At 38.0% G+C, this 26098-nt stretch overlaps 1 protein-coding gene across 1 annotated transcript; it reads left to right on the top strand.

The window, feature by feature from the left end:
- The first annotated feature begins 5044 nt into the window (after positions 1 to 5044).
- LOC110816302 (senescence/dehydration-associated protein At4g35985, chloroplastic-like) lies at positions 5045 to 7330 on the top strand. The gene is made up of 5 exons (XM_088208144.1): positions 5045 to 5725; positions 5821 to 5930; positions 6461 to 6627; positions 6728 to 6812; positions 6908 to 7330. Exons 1-5 carry the CDS (start codon positions 5138 to 5140, stop codon positions 7083 to 7085), a joined length of 1128 nt encoding a protein of 375 aa, XP_088064270.1. The 5' UTR covers positions 5045 to 5137; the 3' UTR covers positions 7086 to 7330.
- The last annotated feature ends 18768 nt before the right edge of the window (positions 7331 to 26098 follow it).

Here is a 26098-nt window from a genome sequence, read left to right as displayed (position 1 = left end):
GTTTTATTTTGATATTTTATACATTATCTCTACTACATTCAAATTTTTCTCATGACGCCTACTAATGCACATTTTAGCCTTGCCCAAGGCACATAACTAAAAACAGTTTTCAACAATTTTAACTCCATCATTTTCACTATTGCCTTAGTTATTTTGAAGACAACTCAATTGTGATATTTCGAGAATTAAATTGCATTCACAGTAATTTTCTAGGATTTCTAGCTTATTTTTCATCTTTTCATACCATGAATAACCATCTTTGATTATGTGTCTTAACATGACTTGTTTAGGAATTGTCTCTAATTGATTTTTTCTTATCCTTAAGTGAATGTTGATACTTAGGGAAACTCCACTATAACTTATCTGGATTTGTGTGTTTAATAATCTTAAGGTTCTTTACTAGAATGTGGAAAAAAAAAAAAAGAGAATATCACAAATCATAATCTACTCCTCACCACTTGAATTTGTAATCAATTGAATAATTAGGTACATTCATCACAGATGTTTGTCCGTGTGTCAAAAGGTTGATAACATTTCAAAAAAGCAATAAAAATGCTCGAATTAGTTGCAATTAAATTTTATGTTCTACCATGAACCAATTACATGAAATTTTTATATCTGGACAGGTTTAGTGTGGATGTTATACTAGATGTTGGTCGTTTTTCTCAAGAAAAAATGAGTTAAAAAACTTGCAAAACCTTTCCATTTTGTGCTAGAGTATTATTCGAAATAGTTGTTCATTGGTGTGATTCCATGAAACTTAAGCATAGAAATTACTAATTGATGACTATTTTTATAATTTAAGGATTGAGATGTAACATACGAGTTATGAGGGAATGGCTGGGGACGGTTGGGTTGAGGATGAAAGGTTGAGAACTATTAAATAGTTTTGTGTGGTGCTCAAGAGCAAGCACAAGATAAGTGTGGAGGAGTTTGATAGTGCACATAAATAACACCTTTATAATTTATCTTGAATACATAATTGAGCTACTTACTATTTAATTTGAGTGATTTTGTCTGTTTCGATGTAGGTTAAGAGATAAAACTCAAATTTAGGAAAGCAGTATAGCAAAAGCAGATTTTGTACAGAAACAATCATCAGTACTGGTATAAGTCTCAGGCAAGCCTTATACCTCAACTGGAGCAGCAAATCTCAGTTCATGTCATACCAAGCCTTAGGTAAAGCTTGCACTCTTGTGGTAGTAGAAAGCATTAGTTCACACATAAATAACCCTTGGATAAAGCTAACACCTTAATAGCGGTAGCAAGTATCAAATCATGCACAGACAAGCCTTAGGTAAGGCTTGGACCCTAGCGATAACAGTAGATACTGATATCTTATCGCGCTTTTAAATTTAAAAGAAGATCTCATTTTTACTAGAAAGTGGGAAACAAAATGATTTTAAAAAGCAGAAAAAGAGAAATCATCGAGGAAAACCTTATCTTCACGAGAGGAAACATTGATCCTCTCGGCCTTTAAATAAGAAGGAAAATAGAAGAGAAGGGTGGCCAAAAAATAGTAACAGACTTTATCTTTCTTGATAATTTTTTCTGTAATCTCTTAATTAACCATAAGAACAACTTGTTGTGTATTGAGCTCTTCATGAGTGGCTAAACAAATACATCTTTCTAGTTAAAGATTTAGTTGAAATTCTAGTTTCAGATTGTGAGATCTAACTGTTTTTATTGTTGTTCTTGTTTAAACTCTAGTATTTGTATGTCTCTCTGCACATACTATTATTGTTATTTGTTGTTCATTTAACAGGGCTTGTTGAGCATATAATGTAGTAGCATACTATCATTCAAAATTCTTAAATCCGTAATTTTTTATGTTGTCTTGATGTTAGTGATAAATTAGTTTCATACTAAGATTATGTATAATTTGGTTTGAATGAATTATACGATTGAGTTTATTAATAGAATAATATCTTTTAGATCTTAATATTGTTAGTAAACTAAATTTTATGAGCATTTTTGGGGGTGTTTATTAACAAGAATTAACTAACGAGCATCTTTTGGTTAATATAGGATTAAGGAAAGATTGGTTGTTAGGAGCTTCTTCAAGAATTAGAACTGGTTTACTAAAGCTTGATGAGAATATTCATTATTTTAGTGGTCGATCCTGCAACTGAAATCGAAATACTTCTTTAGCTGGAATCCATTCATAACTATTTTACTACCCAATCTACTTGCTGAAAATATTTTATACTATTCCATTTTAAGTTTCTTGGTTCACTTTAGTTAATCAAAACAAAAATCCCCAGTTTTTGCTTTTATCATTAGTCATAAGAGAAAAAATTAGTTTTTAATTTTATGACGATTCGACCCTATTCATCACTACTACATGTCTAAATTTGTTGTTAGAATAGAAAATTATTTTTGATGGGTTCAACATCCATCGACGTTGATAAGCCGATAAAAAGAGTATCGTTTGACAATGTGTCCTTGAGCACCACATCATTGGCAATGCCCAAGATATGGACATGATGGAGGTTGATCATTATGAGGAGTATTAGATTGTTGTCTATGATTATATATGGATGGTTACATAATGGTGCTAAGGAGGAGGAGATGGTCACCATGATTGATTGTTACATCAATTGATAGGATGGGTGGTGGTCGAAAGGAATGATGGTAGTGCGTGTGATTATTTGAGAGATGCCTCTTTTTTTATGAGTTTTTCATGTATTTCATCAAAGGAGATAGGTGTTTCATGAGTATTAACCGCATTGGCAATTCTTTTATATTCCTCGCCAAGGCCATCAAGAATCTTATCAATGAGATCTTCATCAATAGGAGAGCAAGTTCATCGGCTCGATTTTTGATAAATTTCATATACTTTAAAATTATTTTGAAAACTTTGACATAGTTCTTCAGTTGGTCTTTAATTTGTTTGATGTGGCCACATGATGGTTTGACATAGTTATTAGCCAAGGTGGTCCATGCCTTTAGAGAGGTAGTACCGCAAGCAGGAAGAGGTTGGATGGATAGAGAGATTGCACTAAAGAGTGCACTGAAGAGAAGACAATCTTGGCATTTTCATGTTGTGTAGGTCGGGTTTGGAGCTGCCTTACCATCAACGGTGATGGTTGGTGTGGGACTAGGATGGGAACCGTCAAGAAAGCCATAGAGATTAGATCCTTTTAATAGACTTTGAGTTTAGAGGTTCCATGTGATATAGTTGGCGGTGGTCAATTTTTTAATATTTGTAGTGTTGATAGTAATAAGAGAAGTATTTGGGTATTAGGTATTTTGAATAATGGTATAAGTAGTGGAAGTTGCAAAGATGTTTTCGAAATCCATTATGGTTGAAAAAAAGAAAGAGTATAGAGAATTGTGAGAGACAAAGAAGAAGAAAAAAAGGATAAATAAGTTAGGAGTGTGGTAGCTCTGATACCATAAAAGAGTGAAGAATAATGGCTTGATTTCCATTGAATAGAGGTGATACATACAAGTACAAAAGGAGAAATTAATGGTCAATTAAATATTTTAATTGTATCAATCATTGTAAAACTTATATGAATCTTTTAATTTGTGAAATTTATTGTCAATTATTTAATTTGTGAGACTTGTTGTTATTGGCCTAATTTGTGCTTCAATTAAATTATTTATAATAATTATACAATTAATTTATTCCTTTAATAAACAAAACCGAAAGCATAATGACAATCCAATCAAGAGAACAAATCTCTTTAAGGGTTTGCTTTAGAATTCAGATTTAAACATGAATTTCTAATTTAAGATTAAAATTTATTAATAAATTTATTAGTTGTAACTAAAAGATTTTTAGTTCATATTTTATAGTATAAAATAAATAAAAAAAGTAGAAACAAAAAATCAATTTTATTTCATGATTTCAGAGCAGAGCACATAATCAATGAGGACAGAGAGATAGTATTATGAGCTTTGCAAAAACAATGATATCTCCTGAGAAAAACAAAATAAAAAAGAAGAGAGGTATGATTTTTAGAAGGGTCTGGACCAATTTAATTACATGATTTCTATTATTAATCCAAACATATTATTTAACTTTACCGATTCAATGTGTTCAACACATTTAATAATTATTGCAGGTTGAATAGATTAATGTTCCGTACTATGTGGTGTTATGTATAGTATTGTATATTATGAAGAAGGAGCACGGTGAGTTTATTATGTATATCCTTTTTTGGCATCTCATAATTTGCATTGAATACATGATTTAGCTGATTGAATTAGTTTGTTAATCTCTTAGCCAAATTAAGGAATCTAGTTTGCCTGTCCTCTAATCACTTTTATATTTATCATATTTACTGTAGATATCGTAGATTATAATTCCTGTTATCTTTAAAAACTTTAATACACAATTAAAATATACTAATATATAATTTGATTCATATAAATAAAATTTATATACATAAAATGAGGCAGTTTCATGGTCTGAAACAGTAAGGTTAGACAAGTAAAATGTCTTTCAAAATAAAAATAAATATAATGTCACTGAAATAATTCATCAATTAAAAATAAATAGTTTAATTTTAACAAATTATATTTACTTTTTCAAATATTAAATGTATGCGTATGTACATAAGACGTATTCACTAAAAAGATTATTTGATGAGAAGTGATCATATATTCTAATTTTTTTCTGTTAGTTAATAATTGTTTATTTGTTCTAAATATGTAGAGTTGATTTATATTTTATACTTTTCCTATATATTATTACTTGGAGTTTAATTAAATATATTATTATTGATGTAAAAATGTTATTTAGTTATCAAAATTTATTAATTTTTACATATATACAGGCAATATAAATTCTCTCTAGTAGAAAATTAAGAAAACTTAAAAAGTATAGTATAGTCCGGTTAGCTGTTATCCATATATATCTCCACCGAAAGTAACATTATCCTTGGTTCCTATTTGCTCAATTGGAATAGAATAAAGTTAAAAAAATATATAAAAAAAAAATAAAAAGAGAGAGAGAGAATCTATCATGTGGAAAAACTTCTCCTCTTAACAAATCTATATATACAAAAACACATCACAACATTATTACTTGTCACTGTACATTTTAGTTTTCCTTCATCATGACAAAGAAATAAACAGTTCCTTAGCAGGAAAAGAAAATAAATAGCAAGAATAAAGGTGAGATCAAATGGGGTTTTTAAGAACATCTTCTTCCACAACCTCCTCTGATCATCACCTTACTGCAGCTTCAACTTTTCCATCAATAATGCAAGACCCAGGAAGTTTCAGACAACAAATTGTGTTGCAGATTCCAGAATGCACACTCCATCTGATGGACGGAGGAGAATCCATGGAGCTTGCCAGGGGGGAGTTCTCGGTTGTGAAGATATTGGATGATAATCAGGTGTGTATGACCACCATTATTCGTGTTGGTGGTGATGTTCAATGGCCCTTGACCAAAGATGAACCAGTGCTGAAGCTGGATTCTTCTCACTATCTCTTTACTTTACCCATGAATGATGGTGATCCTCTCAGCTATGGCGTCACTTTCCCGGAGCAGTGTGTAAGTAGCAGCAGCTTGGGGTCTCTGGATTCTTTCTTGAAAGAAAACTCGTGTTTTTCCGACTCATCCTCAACCACCAAACGCGGTCTTGACTGGAAGGATTTTGCTCCTAGTATTGATAATTATAATAATATTTTGGCTAAGGCGATTGCAGGAGGCACTGGTCAGATTGTTAAAGGGATTTTCATATGTAGCAATGCTTACACCAACCAGGTTGTTTCCTGTTTTTAAGTTATGGAAACTGATTCTTACTTTCCTAAAAAAGAATAATGATAACAATAATAATGAAAGAAATTGCATGCATCCAGGTGCAGAAGGGAGGAGAAATGATTGTTGCTCAAGCAGATCATCAGGAGAGAAACCGCAGTTTTGCACCGAATGAAACAAACAAGGGAGGGATCAACAAAAGCTTAAAACGGTATAAATCCATCCAAACCATTAATTTTCATTTTATATATAGTTTTAGATTTTTTTTGGCTTTTTCCTGAACTCTCTTGTAGAATTTTTTGGCATTTAAGTTAATGATTTAAAGAGTTTTTAGATTCAGCATCTATTACATATTATGATGATGTGATTTGATTCTGAAAATATTTTATTTATATGCTAGAAGAAATTATGTATGTATTGTGAGAAATACTTTAAATATATCATGAGATATATTTCGAATAAAACTTTAATAGTTTTTTTTTTTTTTATATAAGAGTTTATAATTTTATTGATGATATCTTCTCAAATTTTTATCATAATGAAAAAGTTTTTTTTTTTTTTTTCTATTTTACCCATAAATGTATGTATAATTTTTTAATTATGTTTTTTTTATTTTAATTTTTTCTTTATTTTGTGTGATTGTGCACATTTTTTAGGTTAATTTTCTCAGCATATTATGTGTAATGAAAAACAAACTTTAATTAATAGAGTAAATTTTAATTAATTAATTTTCCTCCATAGTGTGCGAAAGGTTTCAAAGACGACAGAAGGTATGAGCAAATCATTGCTCAAGGGGGTGAATGTGGTGGCTGACGCTGTCATGAATCCTTTGTTTAAGTCCAAACCAGGAAGATCATTCTTTACCATGCTTCCAGGAGAAGTCATTTTGGCTTCCCTTGATGCTGTTAGTAAGTATCAATACTAATTTTTTTTTCTTTTTATTTAAGAAAAAATTACACCAGTTTTACTCTTTTATATATCCCAAATTTTCTCCCATGGAAACTGCAGATAAGGTTATTGATGCGGCTGAAGCTGCTGAAAGACAAACCCTATATGCCACCTCTCAAGCTGCAACAAGAGCAGTCAGTCAAAGGTGCTTATAATCTATTTTATTTTTAAAATAAAAAATTTACATTTTATGAACTTTATTTTTAAAATTTATATGTAAATAAATTAATGTGGATGCAGATTTGGGGAGAGTGCAGGGGAGGCAACAGAGGATATTCTTGCAACTGCAGGCCATGTTGCTGGAACTGCTTTGAATATGTTTAAGATACGAAAAGCTCTGTGTCCGTCATCATCTGTTACCTCCGGAATTGTAAAACAAGCACGGAAGAACAAAGTGAGATCAGATTTAAAAACTTAAGACGTTCAAAATCAAAGTCTACTAAGAAAGAAACCAAGATGAATTGTGTGAAAATGAAGATCTATTAAGAAAATAACCCAAGAGGACTTGGGTGGGTTCCTCATTGCACATTTGGTTTGTGGAATCAATTAAATAAATAATTGTTATTTGTAATTATAATTATATTTTCATCTGTATTATTTTCATAGTTTATGTATGTCCTTTGCATCTTCTTATAGTATCTAATGCACAAAATTTATAAGATACTTTATATTTCATATGTTATAATACTTTGTTAAATTTATAATCTTAAATTTATCTTATTTCACTTGTCAGATATAAAATTAAAGTGGGAGCAAGGTTAGTTAGTTTTGACTTATAATTAGATTAAATCATATCAGATCGGTGATCAATTAATGATAGAATTTAGATTGAATAACCTTTTAATTTTAGTTTGGATCATACCGCTAATTTTCAATTTGGTTTAGGACACAAGTAGATTGTTTTTTCTAAAAAATTTTAATAAAAAAATAATAAATAACTAAAATAAAAATAAAAATTATTTCTTTATTTTTTATAAATTTTGATCTAAATCGATCTATTCCAATTCAAGTTAGGATCGAAAGGACCATTATTTTCTCCATATATTTAGGTCAAAACCCAATTAAATATTATTTGGCTCGACTTAATATAAATCAATTTGTTCTGTTGTGTCTACTTTTCTAGCCCAAACCAAAATTTAAACACCCCAAAATGAGTATAAAAGTGAGAAAGAATGTTTCAAGTATTGTGTAACACTCCGAAAACTTTCGTACTTAATTTGTAATATGAATCCCTATTTATTGGGGCCCTAATGCCGTTTAAACTTGTTAATATTTCGTATTTTAATTTTGTATTTTATTTGCTTAAATAGTTATTAAAATTATTTTTTTTGTAGGCAATTTACTTTTTTAAAATTAAATAAAAAATTTTTAGAAAAAAACAGAGAAAAAACGAAGGAAAATCCCGGAGATACACCCACAAAAGAGATTCAGCCCACGTGGGCTCTGCACATTGCACACGTGTTCGTGCGCACAGCCAACATAGGACGTGCGTGCAGCCCATCCGCGTAAGGTGCGAGGCGCGATCTACGTGCGCGGCTCTACACGCCCTGTGCTCGCACTGTTCGTGCGATAGATCTTCGCACAGTAGGCCTGTGCATGGTAGGCTTGCGCCTAGTAGGCTTGCAATGTGTGGCAAGTTAGGGCAGCGTGCGTTGCCTTGGGTAGTGCGTGCTGCCCCCATTGGGCGTTGTGCATCGCCTTCGAGCTGTGTGCGTCACCGGCTTAGGCGGCATGCCATCGTCGTTTGGGTGGTGTGTCTCTAATTTTTGCGCCACCATCACATCACGTCGTCCATCCGTCGGTCACATCTGTCGATCATCACATCTCATTTTTTTCACATTGACTTTCTTTCTCTTCATTAGATTTGGTCACTTGGCACAAATTTAACGGTTCCCATTTTTTATAAATAGGGATCCTCACTTCACTATTTTCTCATCATTTTCATTTCATTCTTCCATCCACCAAAGAGTTTGAGAGAGAGAGACTGATTTAGAGAGAGAAAGAGAGGAGGAGAAAAAGAAAAAACATAGGAAATACCAAAGTTTCGGTAAAGAGTTTATTATTTACTTTTAAACGTTATAAGGAGTATTTTTATATTAAAAATTAATAAATTTTAAATTAAATAGTTGCATAATTTAATCATATGCTTAAATGAAATAATTTACATTGATTGAATATTTTATAAACATATGTAAATCGATTTCTCGCATGTTTAATTTAAATGATTAAATGTTTGAGATAAATAATGATATGTACTACAATATACGGTAGTAAAGTGATTAAGTATAAAATGATATATAGACATGAGAAATATGTATTCGTATTAACATGATGACTCATAAAGTATTTCGTTAGACTTTTTATCTCTGAAAAATTTCTATTTCTCCCTCATTTAGTCCAAAAAGACGTGAGAGAACCACTCTCTGTGGATGATGGCGTACCATCTGACGAGAAGGGTGATGAGATATAATTGTAAGGGTCACATTTGACAAAGTACGAACGTGATCATAGTTAACATATAGGACCATTATGGTTGGTATAGTTGTGGTCATAGATCGTGTCATAGTTTGGTAAGCCGTAAATGTGTTGTTAGTTTAGCAAACCACAAATTGCTGATATATTATGAAATGAATTGGTCATTCCACATGGGTAGTCAAGAATCTGTATTGTCCTCAGTAGATGAAAGTTGTAACGACTTCATACGAAGAATAAAATGAAAAATAGTGCATATCATGATTTGTTTAATTTTCTCTATTTTCAATATGATTGATCTGATTGACATGAAATTACTTTGACTTGACTTTTCTTTATTAAATCAAATCGATTTCATAATTAATAAAGAACCCTAATGTGACTCTTGGTGGTAAGTAACAATGGTATTTGTAATTATATTTGAAATCTTATGATATTATTTAAATACTATTTTTTTACTGAGTATATGGAACTCATATCTTTTCTATGCCCCCTCCAGATGAGGGAGATAGTAAGGAACCGATCGCTGACCTACCTCTTGAAGCCTTATCCATGAACTTTTATAAGTGCATAATTCTATTGAGTCCATATTTGTAGAGACTTGTAATTAATTTTATTTCTGTCTCAGTATTATATAGAACTCTATTATTATTTTATAAGGGATTGTAATTATTTGTTCCTCTACATATATTTATTTACTATGCGTTCATAATCTGTTTTTGTATCTTACATCCATATGTCTTAATTTGTATTTGGGATGTCACATATAGAGTGAGGATGAAGAAGGGTTGCTAAGTAATGAGGCCGAAGTCTCGTGCCTATACTTGCTCAACAATCGTCTCTAATATGATTTAGTGTTGGACATAAAAAATCAATCATAATTCAAGTTTAGTTTTTCTTATCTCTTAAATGTTCAAACTATAAAAGATTAATATAAAAATTCATTTATAAATCTATACATAATTTAACTTCAATAATGTGTAAATTGTATTAAAATGCTAAAAACAATGAATGTATATGAAATTCTATATAAAATTAAAACAACACATTATTGGTGTCTCTTGGCCTAAAATGTGTTCCTTTTAAATCTTTATTTATTTTTTATTCCATTTTTCTCATTTGTATCAAAAAAAGAAAAACAACATATTATAAATTTCCTAGTTTTAAAATACAATACTCATTATTTTTTAGTTAAAATAAATATAGATTTATAAATAAATGTTACATAAATTTTAAATTTGTTCTAAAAATAAAATAATTTTTTTTAGGGACACAAAAATTATAGAAGTAATATTTATCTTTTCTCTTAAAATACTTTTTAGGTGTGTTTAGATAAATGTTTATTAATATATGGTATGGTATTGAGATGGTTTTACTTTGTTTGAATCCACTTCCAAATACATGGTATGGTTTTTTGATGATTTTTGCAAGGTTCTCCAAACCACTATTTTCTCTACATTTTCAAACTACTGAATCTGTAGTTTTTTGTGGTAAAATTTTTTTCTTCTATTTATACCCTCATCAATTTTTGTTAATTTCTTTTTTACCCTAAATTATTTGTATCTACGATTTCATCTGTTCTTTTTTATGTAACTTCGGTCACTGAGCTATGCTCATTGACAGCTCAGGTTGAGCAACAGAGGGGTTGTGTTTAGTCTTCCCTTGACTCCCTCGAGACTAATGTTTCTGATATGAGTGTTAATGGTAAATTTCCACCTTTTCAACTTTAATTTGCGTTATTTTCTTTGCAAGATTTTATTTATTGAGTTTTCTGGATTCTGGGTATTCTTGCTTTTGTTGGTTTTTAGGGATTTTTAAGGTTTGAATGGAGATTTTTGGGTGTCGTTTCTAAGTTTTCTTTTCAATCCTCCTAGATGGCATTGAAGGGAATCTTTGGTGAAGGTGAATCTGGTAAAAATTTTAAATAAATTTAAGTTCTAGAAGTTAAACAACTAGCTTAGAGATGAGGTGATATTGTTGGCCTTATCTATATTGAAGGGCATATAGTGATACAACTAAGATAGAAGAAACTGAAGAAATTGGACAGTGAGTTTTTTTTTTTTTTTAATTTCAATAAGTTAACTTGACCTATTAAACATCTGCTTAAGATGAAAGTAACAGATGATTCTCTCATATGGCAAAGCACAACCTGTTAGAGAAGATAAAGTTATGTTTGTATCAGTTTCCTAATCTCAAGCCATACTGGAATAATGCAGCACAGAAAGCTTCTATTTAGTTAGCTGATGAAAGCAACATATTTGATTATATGCCATAATCATGGAAATAAGTATTCTTTTCCGAGTACTTGCTTAATTGTAAAATACATTGGACTTTGTTGATTGTGTTGAATATTTACTATTTGGAGGATTGCCTTTTCCTCATGATTATAAATGTCTTCGGTGGTATACTTTCCAACTCCAAAGGGTTTGTTTCCTCCAGAACTTGAACATTATAGGGGACCAATGTAACGGCCCCGGAAATATTAAAATGAAATGAGTATTTAAATATACCAAATGCGGAAGCGAGATCAAAATTTCAGTTAACATCCCTTACACGAAAAACCAAAAACGTACTTAAAATATAAAAGATTAAACTAACTAAGAGAGAAACTCGAAAATAAAACTATGAGTATGACTACAGAGTCTCTAGGCATCCCCTTCGTCGTCCTCCTGCGGAACGGGCTCGGGAACCATGTCTTCCTGATCTGAAATGGTTAAATAAGGAGTGAGCTACACTAGCCCAGTAAGAACATCACGATATCTCACCATCACTAAGGTAAAGGTGGGTAGAAAACACAAAAAGACCAATGGAGCATAATTTACAACAAACTCGCTTATTAACATAAAAACTTTTTCCATCCACTTACCTCGGTGGAATTTATGAAAAACAATATAAGAAAAGAATAACATTATCATAATCATGGAATAATATAAGCTGTAAAACATAACACTTATCACGCCTCTTGTAATTCAATCATTGTACAACATATCTTTTTCTCATTTACCAGCCTACTAGTATCTGTGGGGGTCCATAGGGGTTCCACTACCCGTTAACCTTTAACATTCATAATCAGTTTCCAGGGCCGTCCCCATACCCCGTCCGGTATGGGCGCCAAAATCATGAACCTCAATACCCCGTCCGGTATGAGGGTGAAACGGGCCGTCCCCATACCCCGTTCAGTATGGGCGCCAAAACCATAAACCTCAATACCCCGTCTGGTATGAGGGTGAAACGGGCCGTCCCCATACCCCGTCCGGTATGGGCGCCAAAACCATAAGATCTCCATACCCCGTCCGGCATGTGAGACCACAATCCCGGTAGGGTTCCCTACGGACCCGGTCCGTCCACCATCTCCCAGGATATCTAGTCAGGCTGACCCCCATAATACATTGTCGTCTGGGACACACATTCTGTCCTTGAAACGAATCAATCCGTCGGCAGAGATCTGAAATTCTGAGTTCACTCCCTGTTCTGCATCCTTCTTACGGGTTACTAGGGCGGGGTCGATTGACTGGGCTTCCTTTATTCTTTGGATTAACTCGGGTTGGACTGCTAGGTGGCTCAAACATGTGGCCCTCTTCAGATCTCGCAGTCGAACCTGCTGCGTAGCCCCAATGGACCTGCATTCTGAAACCATCAGATGGGCTAGGGTGCCTGCACTCTTCCTGCTGAAGGCATCGGCTACTACGTTGCCCTTACCTGGATGGTATAGGATGTCACAATCATAGTCCTTGAGGAGTTCCATCCACATTCTCTGACGCATGCTGAGATCCTTCTGAGTGAAGATGTGCTTCAAGCTCTTATGATCGGTGTAGATCTGAAAGGTCTCTCCATACAAATAATGGCGCCAGATTTTCAAGGCGTGTATGATTGCGGCAAGCTCCAAGTCATGAGTAGGATAGTTCTTCTCATGATTCTTTAGCTGTCTAGACCCATATGCTATAACCTTTCCATGCTGCATCAGGACACAACCCAGGTCCAGATAGGAGGCATCACTATAAACTGTATACCCTCCTGATCCACTCGGTAGAGCCAGCACGGGTGCAGTAGTCAGTCGCTTCTTCAATTCTGAAAAACTCCTTTCGCAGTTCTCATTCCAATCAAACTTTGCATTCTTCTTTGTGAGTCGGGTTAGAGGGGCCGCTAGACTGGAGAACCCTTCGACAAACCGGCGGTAATAACCCGCCATCCCTAGGAAACTGCGAATTTCCTTAACTGTTGTCAGCCTTTCCCAACCAAGTACCGCTTCAACCTTTTCGGGGTTCACCGACACCCCTTCCTTCGATATAACATGTCCTAGGAAGGCGGTTTGCTCGAGCCAAAATCCACACTTGCTCAACTTTGCATACAACTTCTTTTCCCTGAGTACCTGGAGGACTTGGGCAAGATGATGAGCATGTTCTTCTCTACTTTTTGAGTAGACTAAGATATCATCGATGAACACGATGACAAATTTATCCAAAAACTCTCTGAAGATTCTGTTCATTAGATCCATAAAGATGGCCGGGGCGTTGGTTAGCCCAAACGGCATAACCAGGAACTCATAGTGTCCGTACCTGGTTCGGAATGCCGTCTTGGGGATGTCTTCTGCTCTCACTTTTACCTGATGGTAACCTGATCGTAGATCTATTTTAGAAAAGACCTGTGCACCCTGCAACTGATCGAAAAGGTCATCAATCCGGGGAAGAGGGTACTTGTTTTTAATTGTTACCTTGTTTATCCTTCTATAATCAATACACAGTCTCAACGTTCCATCCCCTTTCTTTGCAAAAGTAACCCCGGCACCCCATGGGGAAATGCTGTGTCTAATGAAGCCACTGTTTTGTAGCTCAGTGATTTGTTTCCTTAGCTCTTCCATCTCGATGCGGCTCATTCGGTAAGGAGCTACTGAGATGGGTTGGGTTCCTGGCTGTAAGTCTATGGTGAACTCGACCTCTCTGTCCCCTGGTAGACCGGGCAGTTCATCCGGGAATACGTCTGGAAAGTCTCAGACTACTGGAATCTCTTGGATACAAACTTCCTTCTTGGGTTTACCTAGTTAGGGAAAATACAATATCAACGCACTGGGAATTAAGAAGAAAAGAATTTGTCATTAGGGAGAATCAGTACCGAATAATTTTATTAACTTGTAAATGGCTCCTCGTTGGGAGGATTAAATACAATCTTTTTATTAAAGCAGTCTATGGTGGCGTGATATGCCGCTAGCCAATCCATTCCTAGGATTACATCAAAATCCCCTGTGTCTAACCCTATCAGGTCTACCCTCAATTTCCTATCTGCTATCTCCACGGCACATGCCCTGTAGACAACCTCTCTTAGCAATGTCTCCCCCCCAGCGGTAGATACAAACAATAATGAATCAAGTCTATCAGGTGATACACAAATTTTGGAAGCAAGAACATGTGAAATAAAAGAATGTGATGCACCAGTATCAAACAAAATATGAGCAATGTGGCCAGAGATAGTATACATACCATGTACCACGTCCGGGTCTGCGTCGGCATCCCTCTGGGTAAGGTTGTAAACTCTACCCTGGATTGGAGGCCTCCCTTGATTCTGGTTCCTAGGGCACTCCCTCGCATAGTGTTGGGCACTGCCGCATATGCGACAGGTGTTGTTGAGGCGGTAGTAGGGTCGGTCCCCATGATCCCTGCCACAGTACTGGCAGATCTTCCCACGTGCTGCCCCCATAGCCTGAGGAGGGCCCTGAACGGCAGGCCTGGGACTCTTACTGGGTTGGACAGGCATGGTAGGCGCTGGCCTGCGGAGCGGGGCTGAAGGTCGGGAACTTCCCGCTAGCTGAGGGCGGGTGTCGAAGCTCCTTTCTATGATCTGCGCCTTTGCCAGGACTGCCGAATATGTCTCGAGCTCCATCACCAACAAGTGCTGTCTGATCGCCGGGCGGAGGCCCCACTGGAATTTCCTGGCCTTTCGGCCCTCATCCAACAATGTCTCCGGCGCATGTCGGCCCAGCTCCAGGAACTTGCGGGCATACTCCGACACTGTCATATTACCCTGGACCAACTGAGCAAATTCCATTTCCTTTAAATGTTGGATGTGTTTAGGGAGATACTCTGCATGGAAAGCTGCTAGGAACTGCTCCCAAGTAACTGGTACAGACAGGGTGGCCCGCTTGAGCTCCCACCAGCGTACCGCTTCCCCTACCAGCATGTAGGAGGCAATGGCAGCCCTTTGCTCAGGAATTACTCTCAAGGTCTCAAAGGCTCTCTCAGTCTCTGCCAGCCAGTATTGGGCCTCTTCGAAAGAGGATCCCCCTGAAAAAGTAGAAGGGTTCAGTCTCCTGTACCTCTTTATGAAGCCGGGGTCGATCAAGGAGGGAGCGGGGTCCCGAGGTAGAGGGACTGGGACCGGCTGAGGGTGAACTGGGGGACCCTGTGGTGGCGCCTGCTGATGTGGTGGGGGCACTGGAATGTGCTGTGGCGGCACCTGTTGGTACTGTGGCTGTGGTACCGAGTCGTACCGCGGCTGTGGTGCCGGGTGGTACTGTGGAGGAACAGGCTCCTGCCGGGGTAGCTCGGGATCAGCCTGCTGTAGCGGGGGCTCAACCTGCGCTAGCGGAGGAGGTCCGGGTAACTCCCTTCTCTCCTCTTGCCTTCGCTGGGCAGCTACGAGAGCTTCCACCATCTCATATAATCTGTCCAAATCCTCCCGAAGCGAATTATCTTGGGCCGTTCGGTTTAGTGGGGGCCTTCCTCTCCTCATTTATGTGTACCTGCATTTACAAAGAATGGTTGAGTAACGACCAATCGGTGAGTATTTCTTTAAAGGACTATAGTGTAAGGGATGGGTCCGAGGAAACGCGGCTCTGATACCAACTGTAACGGCCCCGGAAATATTAAAATGAAATGAGTATTTAAATATACCAAATGCGGAAGCGAGATCAAAATTTCAGTTAACATCCCTTACACGAAAAACCAAAAACGTACTTAAAATATAAAAGATTAAACTAACTAAGAGAGAAACTCGAAAATAAAACTATGAGTATGACTACAGAGTCTCTAGGCATCCCCTTCGTCGTCCTCCTGCGGAACGGGCTCGGGAACCATGTCTTCCTGATCTGAAATGGTTAAATAAGGAGTGAGCTACACTAGCTCAGTAAGAACATCACGTTATCTCACCGTCACGGAGGTAAAGGTGGGTAGAAAACACAAAAAGACCAATGGAGCATAATTTACAACAAAACAGCTTATTAACATAAAAACCTTTTCCATCCACTTACCTCGGTGGAATTTATGAAAAACAATATAAGAAAACAATAACATTATCATAATCATGGAATAATATAAGCTGTAAAACATAACACTTATCACGCCTCTTGTAATTCAATCATTGTACAACATATCTTTTTCTCATTTACCAGCCTACTAGTATCCGTGGGGGTCCATAGGGGTTCCGCTACCCGTTAACCTTTAACATTCATAATCAGTTTCCAGGGCCGTCCCCATACCCCGTTCGGTATGGGCGCCAAAACCATGAACCTCAATACCCCGTCCGGTATGAGGGTGAAACGGGCCGTCCCCATACCCCGTCCGGTATGGGCGCCAAAACCATAAACCTCAATACCCCGTCCGGTATGAGGGTGAAACGGGCCATCCCCATACCCCGTCCGGTATGGGCGCTAAAACCATAAGATCTCAATACCCCGTCCGGCATGGGCGCTAAAACCATAAGATCTCCATACCCCGTCCGGCATGTGAGACCACAATCCCGGTAGGGTTCCCTACGGACCCGGTCCGTCCACCATCTCCCAGGATATTTAGTCAGGCTGACCCCCATAATACAATTATCAGTCTACACGATCTTTCATTTTCCTTTTCCTCAGTCAGCATCATCAATTCATATTTAAACAAGCAAATCGTAATTCATGCCAAACAGACAACATACAGCATCAGTTTTTCAGTCATTCAACCCATGATTAATAAAAACGTAGTATATGCACACAAATCTGTAAAATGAACACATCAAACCTCATTTTGCATTTAAAGCTGTAAACAGGCCAAATAACAGTAAATCACCAATCACACTAGACTCGGGCTCCATTAGCCACCTTAAGCAATTTCACACATTCGTTAATTCAAGAAATACCGTTTTATCATTTTGAACTTTAATATCGTGATAGGAAATAGGGTGAGGGGTCCTTACTTGTTTTCGGGATCCGAATACGATTCACAGTGCGCCTGCAGGCCGTGACTACTGACGTGGCTTTTCCGAGTACTTGCTTAATTGTAAAATACATTGGACTTTGTTGATTGTGTTGAATATTTACTATTTGGAGGATTGCCTATTCCTCATGATTATAAATGTCTTCGGTGGTATACTTGCCAACTCCAAAGGGTTTGTTTCCTCCAGAACTTGAACATTATAGGGGACCAAAGTTAAAAGTGGCTTTTGTTGGAGCTGGGCTCGCAGACATATCAACTGCAGTGGAGTTACTAGATCAGGGCCATGATGTATCTTGTCTTAATTTTAAATCCTTAAGTGTTCACATATTATTTGAAGTATATAATTGTTTTGATGCTCTGAAATGTAAATTTTAAACAGTAGATTTATAAAGTAAATAGGTTGTTAGTTGTTATATTTGGAAGTTAGTTTGCATCACTGTAATTAAATGGATATTTTGGCTATTGTAACACCCATAAAATTTTTTTGTTTTAATTAAATAATTAATAACTTTAATTTTTATTACTTTATTTTATTTTATTGTATTTTATTTTATTTTATTTGGGGTAAAAATAAAATAAAATTGATGGAGGATTAAATTGAAAATAATTTTTGAAGAAAATGAGTGAAAATTTGGGTTCTTGAAGTATTTTTGAAAGAAAAATCAAAAAATAAGGGTCAAAAATATAATTTAGAGAAGTTTCGCCTCGTCAAACGCCCGGTCAGCAGTCCCGACCAACCAGGACGTGCCAAGTGGCAGAGAGACCACGCGGGAGGCCACGTAGGCGATCTACATGCCCACAATCGAACGGCTCTGGTCCGTTCCCGGACGCACGGACGGCCTGGATGCGCTCCCTCCCAAATGCGATCGAACGGCCAGATTCAAACGCAATTGGACGGCCTAGAGTGAATCGCGATGGATGGCCCAAATTGGATCACGATGAACGGTCCAAATTCTCTCCCTATTTAATCGCAATCGGACTGTCAAGATCAAACACGATGGACGACCTAGATCAAAAGCGGACAGGTATAAATAACCTCCATCCGTACTAAACTATAACCCTAACTGCCAGACCCCCTCACCAGATAAGACAACCAAGCCACCAGGGAGCCGACCGCCGCCACTCGCCACTGTACCGGAACCCTTTCCGACCGCCAAAAAAGGTAAAAACTTTTTCTTTTCCACAAAATTTAATTTTAAGCTCACCCATGGCCAAATCGGAACAAAAAGACCAACCAATTAATCGAAAAACACTAACAAAGCCTGGCAACACCGCCACGAGAAATTTTACAAAATGCTTTCAATGAGACCCTTCCCGATTCTTGTTTCGTGTAATTTTTCCACCGTTGTGATCACCATTTTTTTATAGGTTGATCAAAGCAAAATACCCAACCGCAACGTAAGCCGGAGGAGCCACCGCACCGGAGAGCCCCGCCGCCGGTGTGTTTCAATTTTTCGTATTTTTTTGACCAACTGAAGCCCTTTAACATATTTTCTCGCAAGGATCGATGTAAAATCGGTTGAATTTGGCCGAAAATGGCTGACCCGAGGCGGACCACCGCCGCGGCGGTGCCGGCTCTGGAGCACGGCGGAGCTGCCATGCTGGAATTTCAAAATTTGCTGAGTGGGCCCTGGAATTGATTTTGGATTTATTTGGAATATTTGTAGGTACTATTAGCGTGTTTCAATTCCCATATAAAAATTCAGAGAACTTAGGGACCCCCGATAGGCGCAGTAAACAGCTTAGCTTTTCGAGCGTTAAAGTCGTGTAAGGATCCCTCACCCTATTTTCTATCATAGAACTGAAGTTTAAATAAATAATAATATAGTATTTGTGCAATTTTAGTAAACATACATAATTAATTACGGGTTGCTAATGGAGCCGGAATCGAAAATTATCTACTGCTGTTATTGATTGTTTTTACAGTTTACTTGCATGATGGTATCTTATTTATTTATTTTATGGCTTTGAACGCATGTATGGTTTATTTTACGTGTTTACTGTTGAATTGAGAAAAAATAAAGTTTAAACGGGAAAGAAATTATGTAATTAGATATTAGATGAAACGGTAGCCTTACTGGATATTCTGGGAGATGGTGGACAGACTGGGTACATAGGGAACCCTACCATGAACGTTGTCTCATACCGGATGGGGTATGGAGACTTGATAATTCTGCGCTCATACCGGACAGGGTATGGGGACGGCCCGCTTCACCCTCATACTGGACAGGATATTGAGGTTTGGTAAATTAGCGCTCATACCGAACGAGGTATGGGGACGACTCATAATTGAGAATGATAAATGAAAGGGTTCATGGGTAGCGGGGGCATCCCTATGAACCCCATGGATATTAGCAGGCTGGTGAAAAGAGCCGTAGTTATTGTTTGATTTATTGATAATGGATATGAAGTTATAATATGTACTATTATGACTGATTATGCATGAAATATTGGTCTGTATGATATTATTGTTCTTATAGGTTGTTTTCATAAATTCCACTATGGTAAATGAACGAGAAATGATTTTATGATTGATAAATAAATTTGCTAAATTTAATGCTCCATTAGTGGTTTTCGATTTTATACCAACATTTACTTCTGTGTCAGTGATATAGTGTGATATCCTTACTGGGCTACTGTAACTTATCCCTTATTTAACCATTTCAGATCAAGAGGACCAGGTTCCAGAGCCCGATCCATAAGAAGATTACGAGTAGATGCTAGATATTTTCTATTTTTCGTTTATTTTCTTATTTCTTGTGTTTCTTTCAAAGAATGAATTCTGTAATGCTGTTTAGTACTTTTAAGTTATTGTGTAAGGAATGTAAACCTTAACCTTTTATTTTGCTTTCGCACTTAAATTATTATCTATTTCTTTTAGATATTTCTGAGGCCATTACAGTTGGTATCAGAGCCGTGTTCCTCGAACTCATTCCTTACACAATAATCCTTAGGGAACACCAAAACAATGAATTATCACTCAACCATTCCTTATGAAATGTAGGTACAAAGAGATGAGAAGAGGAAGACCCCCACTAAACCGAGCAGCCCGGGATGATTTGCTTATGAAAGATATTGACCGGATATTTGAGATGCTGGAGAGACTCATTGTTGCCCAGTAGGGCCGAGATGAGAGGAGAGAGCTACTTGATCCTCCTTTGCTGCCACAGGTTGAGCCCCCCCTGCAGCGAGAGGATCCTGAGCCACCCTAGTACGACCTTACTCTTCCACAGTACCGCCCGACACCACCACAGTATGATCCAGTGCCCCAGCCACAGTACCACCCAGCACCACCACAGTACAATCTGGTGCCCCTACCGTATCAGCAAGTACCACCACAGGGCCCCGCAGTCTATCCTTAGCATGGCCCAGTCCCTCTTCCACGGGACCTAACTCCTCCCATGATTGACCTAGACTATATAGAGAGGTATAAGAGATTAAACCCATCTACTTTTACAGGAGAATCCTCTTTTGAAGATGCCAAGTACTGGTTAGTAGAGACAGAGAATGCCTTCAAGACCCTGGGAGTGACTCCTGAACAAAAAGTCACCTTTGCTACGTATATGCTAGTGGGAGAAGTAGACCGTTGGTGGGAACTCAAACAGACCACCCTGCCTGTTCCAGTTACTAAGGACTAGTTCTTGGCAGCTTTTCGTGCAGAATACCTTCCAAAGTATCTCCGACATCTGAAGAAGATGGAGTTTGTAAAATTGGTCCAGAGGAACATGACTGTGTCAGAATATGCTCGCAAGTTTCTAGAGTTGGGTCGATATTCCCCTGAGACATTGTTGGATGAAGGCAGGAAGACTAGAAGGCTCAAGTGGGGTCTCCGCCCAGAGATCAGGCAACATTTGTTTGTGCTGGAGCTTAGGATTTATTCGACCGTTTTGGCCAAGGCACAACTAGTGGAGAAGAGCTTCCGCACCCTCTCTTAAGCAGTAGGGAACCTCAGACCCTCAGCTTCACCCCTCAGACCAGCACCTACTGCACCTGTTCAACAGAACAAGAGGCCCAAGCCAGTGATCTAGGCTCCCCCTTAGGCTCCAGTGGCAAGACGTAGTAAAATTTGTCAGTATTGTGGTAGGGATCATGGGGACTGACTCTACTATCGCTTCAACAACACCTGTCGTATATGTGGTAGTACCCAACATTATGCGAGGGAGTACCCAAGGAACCAGAATCATGGCAGACCTCCTATCTAGGGTAGAGCTTACAATCTCACCTAGTAGGACGCAGAAGCCAACCCGGACGTGGTACAAGGTATATACATTATCTGTAACTATCTTGCTCATGTTTTGATTGATATTGATGCATCACATTCATTTGTTTCATCTATTTTTGCATCAAAATTTAATGTATTACCTGATAAACTTGATTCTATATTGTTTGTATCTACTGCTAAGAATATAACACAATTGGGACAAGTTGTCTACAGGACCTGTGTCATGGATATAGCAAATAAGACATTGAGTGTGGATCTAATAGAATTAGACACGAGGGACTTTGATATAATTTTAAGAATGAATTGGCTAGCGGCTTATCACGCAACCGTAGATTGTTTTAGCAATAAGGTTGTATTCAATCCTTCTAATAAAGAGCCATTTACAAATTAATAAAATGGTTTAGCATTTATTCCTTCATGAAAAATTTTCTTATTTGTTGAATACTTTAACCCTGCTGTTTTCTCTAACTAGGCAAATCTAAGAAAGAGATTTGTATTCAAGAGATTCCGGTAGTCCGAGAGTTTTCAGATGTATTTCTGGATGAACTACTCAAACTGCCAATGGACATGGAAGTAAAATTCACCATAGACCTCCAGCCAGGCACCCAGCCTATTTCGGTTACTTCTTACTGCATGAGCCGTGTTGAGATGGAGAAACTGAGGAAACAGATAACTGAATTGAAGGACAGTGGGTTTATCCGACATAGTGTGTCCCCTTGGGGTGCCAGAGTCACCTTTGCCAGAAAGGGAGATGGGATATTGAGGTTATGTATTGATTACAGAGGGTTAAACAGAGTCACAATCAAGAACAAGTATCCCCTCCCCGGGATTTATGACCTCTTTAATCAGTTACAGGGTGCCTAGATCTTCTCCAAAATAGATCTGCGTTCAGGTTACCATTAGCTGAAAATCAGGATAGAAGACATCCCCAAGACAACCTTTCGAACCAGGTACGAACACTATGAGTTCCTATTCATGCCATTTGGACTAACCAACACCTCAACCATCTTCATGGACTTGATGAACAGGGTCTTTATACAATTCTTGGATTAGTTTGTTATTGTGTTCATCGATGACATCCTGGTTTATTCAAAAAGCAGAGGGGAACATGTTCACTATCTAGCTCAAGTTTTGCAGGTTCTTAGAGAAAAGAAGCTGTATGCAAAGTTGAGTAACTATGGATTCTTGCTTGAGTAGACCACTTTTCTAGGACACATCATATCAAAGAATAGAGTGTCAGTGAACCCTGAAAAGGTTAAAGTAGTGCTCGGCTGAGAAAAATTGACATCAATTAAGGAGATCCGTAGTTTTCTGGGGATGGCAGGTTATTACCGCAGGTTTGTGGAAGGATTTTCTAGTCTAGCTACTTTCCTAACTCGGCTTACAAAGAAGAATGTCAAGTTTGAGTAGAACGAGAACTGTAAAAGAAGTTTTTCAGAGCTAAAGAAATGACTGATTATTGCACTTGTGTTGCCCTTGCCGAGTGGATCAGGGGGATATACAGTTTACAGTGATGCCTCCTACCTAAGCCTGTGTTGTGTTTTGATGCAGAATGGGAAAGTCATAGCCTATGGGTCCAGATAGTTGAAGAGCCATGAGAAAAACTACCCACCCATGATTTAGAGCTTGCCGCAATCATACACGTCTTGAAAACTTGGTGCTATTATTTGTATGAGGCGACCTTCTAGATCTATACCGATCACAATAGTTTGAAACGCATATTCACTCAAAAAGATCTCAACATGCGTCAGAGAAGGTGGATAGAACTTCTTAAGGATTATGATTGCGACATCTTGTATCACCCGGGTAAGGCAACGTGGTAGCCGATGCACTAAGCAGAAAAAGTGTAGGTACATTAGCTCATCTGATGGTTTCAGAATATAGGCAAATTGGGGTCACACAATAGGTACGGCTTCAGGACTTGAGGAGAGTCGCATGCTTGGGTCACCTGACCGTTCAGCCTAAATTAATTTAGAGAATAAGAGAAGCTCAGTCCACCGATTCCACCCTAGTGGCCCTCAAGAAAGATGCAGAACAGGGAGTTAGCTCAGAATTTTGAGTCTCCATCGATGGGTTGCTCAGATTCCGGGACATGATGTGTGTTCCAGATGATAGTGAGTTAAAAAGGCACATTATGACAGAGGCCTATAGCTCAAAATTTATCATGCATCATGGAAGTACTAAAATATACCAAAATATGCGATCTCAATTTTGGTAGAACGGGATGAAAAGTGATATATCTGACTTTATTTCTAAGTGTTTGGTATGTCAGTAGGTCAAGACAGAACATCAACGCCCAGATAGGCTACTTCAACCATTACCGATCCTAGAATGGAAGTAGAAACATATCACTATGGACTTCATGATAGGATTACCTAAGGCACGCTCAGGATATGATGCCATCTGGGTAATTATTGACCGGCTCACCAAGTTTTTTCACTTCTTGGCCATTAGAATGACTGATCCTTTAGACAAGTTAGCAAGAATGTATATCTAAAAAATAGTAAGATTACATAGAGTGCCAGTGACAGTAGTGTCTGACAGGGACTCTAAGTTCACTTCTCAATTTTGGAATAGCTTTCAGCAAGCCATGGGAACGAAGCTATTCCTTAGTATTGCATTCCACCCTCAAGCTGATGGATAGTCAAAAAGGACAATCCGTACACTTGAGAATATGCTCCGAGCTTGTGTTCTTGACTCTGGAGGCCATTGGGATGACCATCTATTACTGATAGAGTCCGCCTACAACAATAGCTACCAAGCGAGTATTAGCATGGCTCCGTATGAGGCGTTATATAGGCGCCCATGCAGATTGCCAATTTGTTGGGAAGAAGTGGGTGATAGAAAACTGTTCGGCCCAGATCTAATAGAGAAGACTACATCTAAAATAGTTAAAATCATAAACAACATTCAGACGGCTCAAAGCAGACAGAAGAGTTATACAGACACTCGGAGGAGAGATTTAGAATTTGAAAAAGATGATCGGGTATTCTTTAAGGTCACTCCTTTCATGGGAATAAGTAGGTTCGGCAAGAGGGAGAAATTGAACCCCCGATTTATTGGATAATTTGAAGTCTTAGACAGAATTGGTACCGCCGCTTACAGACTAACACTGCCTCCAGAACTTTTCAAGATCCATAATGTGTTTCATGTGTCCATGCTACGCAAGTACAACCCAGACCCCTTTTACGTCTTGGCCCACAAGCCTCTCCTACTCCAGGAGGATCTGTCCTACGAGGAAGTACCGGTCAGCATTGTGAATCGAAAGAGCAGATTACTCCGCAACTGAAAAATTCCTTTTGTAAAAGTTATATGGCAGAACCACACACCGATGGAGGCTACATGGGAGCTAAAATTAGACTCTAGAGTCCAATATCCCCACCTGTTTGATTGAGAGTAAGAGACAAATTTGAGAGATCAAATTTCTTTTAAGAGAAAAAAAAGTTTTAACACTCACAAAATTTTTTTGTTTTAATTAAATAATTAATAAATATAATTTTATTAATTTATTTTAATTTATTATATTTTATTTTATTTAATTTTGGGTAAAAATGAAATAAAATTGATGGAGGATTAAATTGAAAATAATTTTGGAGAAAATGGGTGAAAATTTAGGTTTTAAAGGTATTTTTGAAAGAAAAATCAGAAAATATGGATAAAAAATATAATTTAGAGAACTTTCGCCACGTCAGACGCCCGGTTAGCAGCCCCGACCAACCAGGATGTGCCAAGTGGCAAAGACACTGACATGGGAGGCCACGTGGGTGATCTGCATGCCCCTGATCGAATGGTCCTAGTCTGTTCCTGCGCGCACGGACGGCTTGGATGCGCTCCCTCCCAACCTGATCGAACAGCCAGACTCAAACGCGATCGGACGGCCCAGAGTGAATCGCAATGGATGGCCCAGATTGGATCGCGATGAACGGTCCATATTCACTCCTTATTTAATTGCGATTGGATGGTCCAGATAAAACGCGATGTACGGCATAGATTAAAAGCGTACGGATATAAATAACCCCCATCTGCACCAAACTCTAACCCTAGCTGCTAGACCCAATCGTTGGAGAAGACGACCCAACCACCGGGGAGCCGACCGCCGCCACCTGCCACTATACTGGAACCCTTTCTTACTGCCAAAAAAGGTAAAAACTTTCCTTTTTGCACGAAATTCAATTTTAAGCTCACTCATGCCCAAATCAGAGTAAAAAGACCGGTTAATTGGCCGAAAATACCGGTGAAACCCGGCGGTGCCGCCGTGGAGAATTTCATAAAACACCTCCGATGAGGCCCTTCCCGATTGCCGTTTTGCGTAATTTTTTCACCGTTGTGATCACCGTTTTCTTCTCTATTAGGTTGACCGAAGCAAAATACCCAACTGCAACGTGAGCCGGAGGAGCTGCCGCACTGGAGAGCCCCGCCGCCGGTGAGTTTTAGTTTTTTGTATTTTTTAGCCAACCGAGACCCTTTAACATGTTTTCTTGTAGGGATCGATGCAAAATCGGTCGACCCAAGGCGGACCGCCGCCACGGGTGGCGGTGCCAGCTCCGGAGCACG

Source organism: Carica papaya, chromosome 7 (genome assembly GCF_054855325.1).
Source record: "Carica papaya isolate Zhongbai chromosome 7, ASM5485532v1, whole genome shotgun sequence".
Classification (NCBI taxonomy): Eukaryota; Viridiplantae; Streptophyta; class Magnoliopsida; order Brassicales; family Caricaceae; genus Carica; species Carica papaya.
This window is presented reverse-complemented; position numbering and strand designations above follow the sequence as displayed.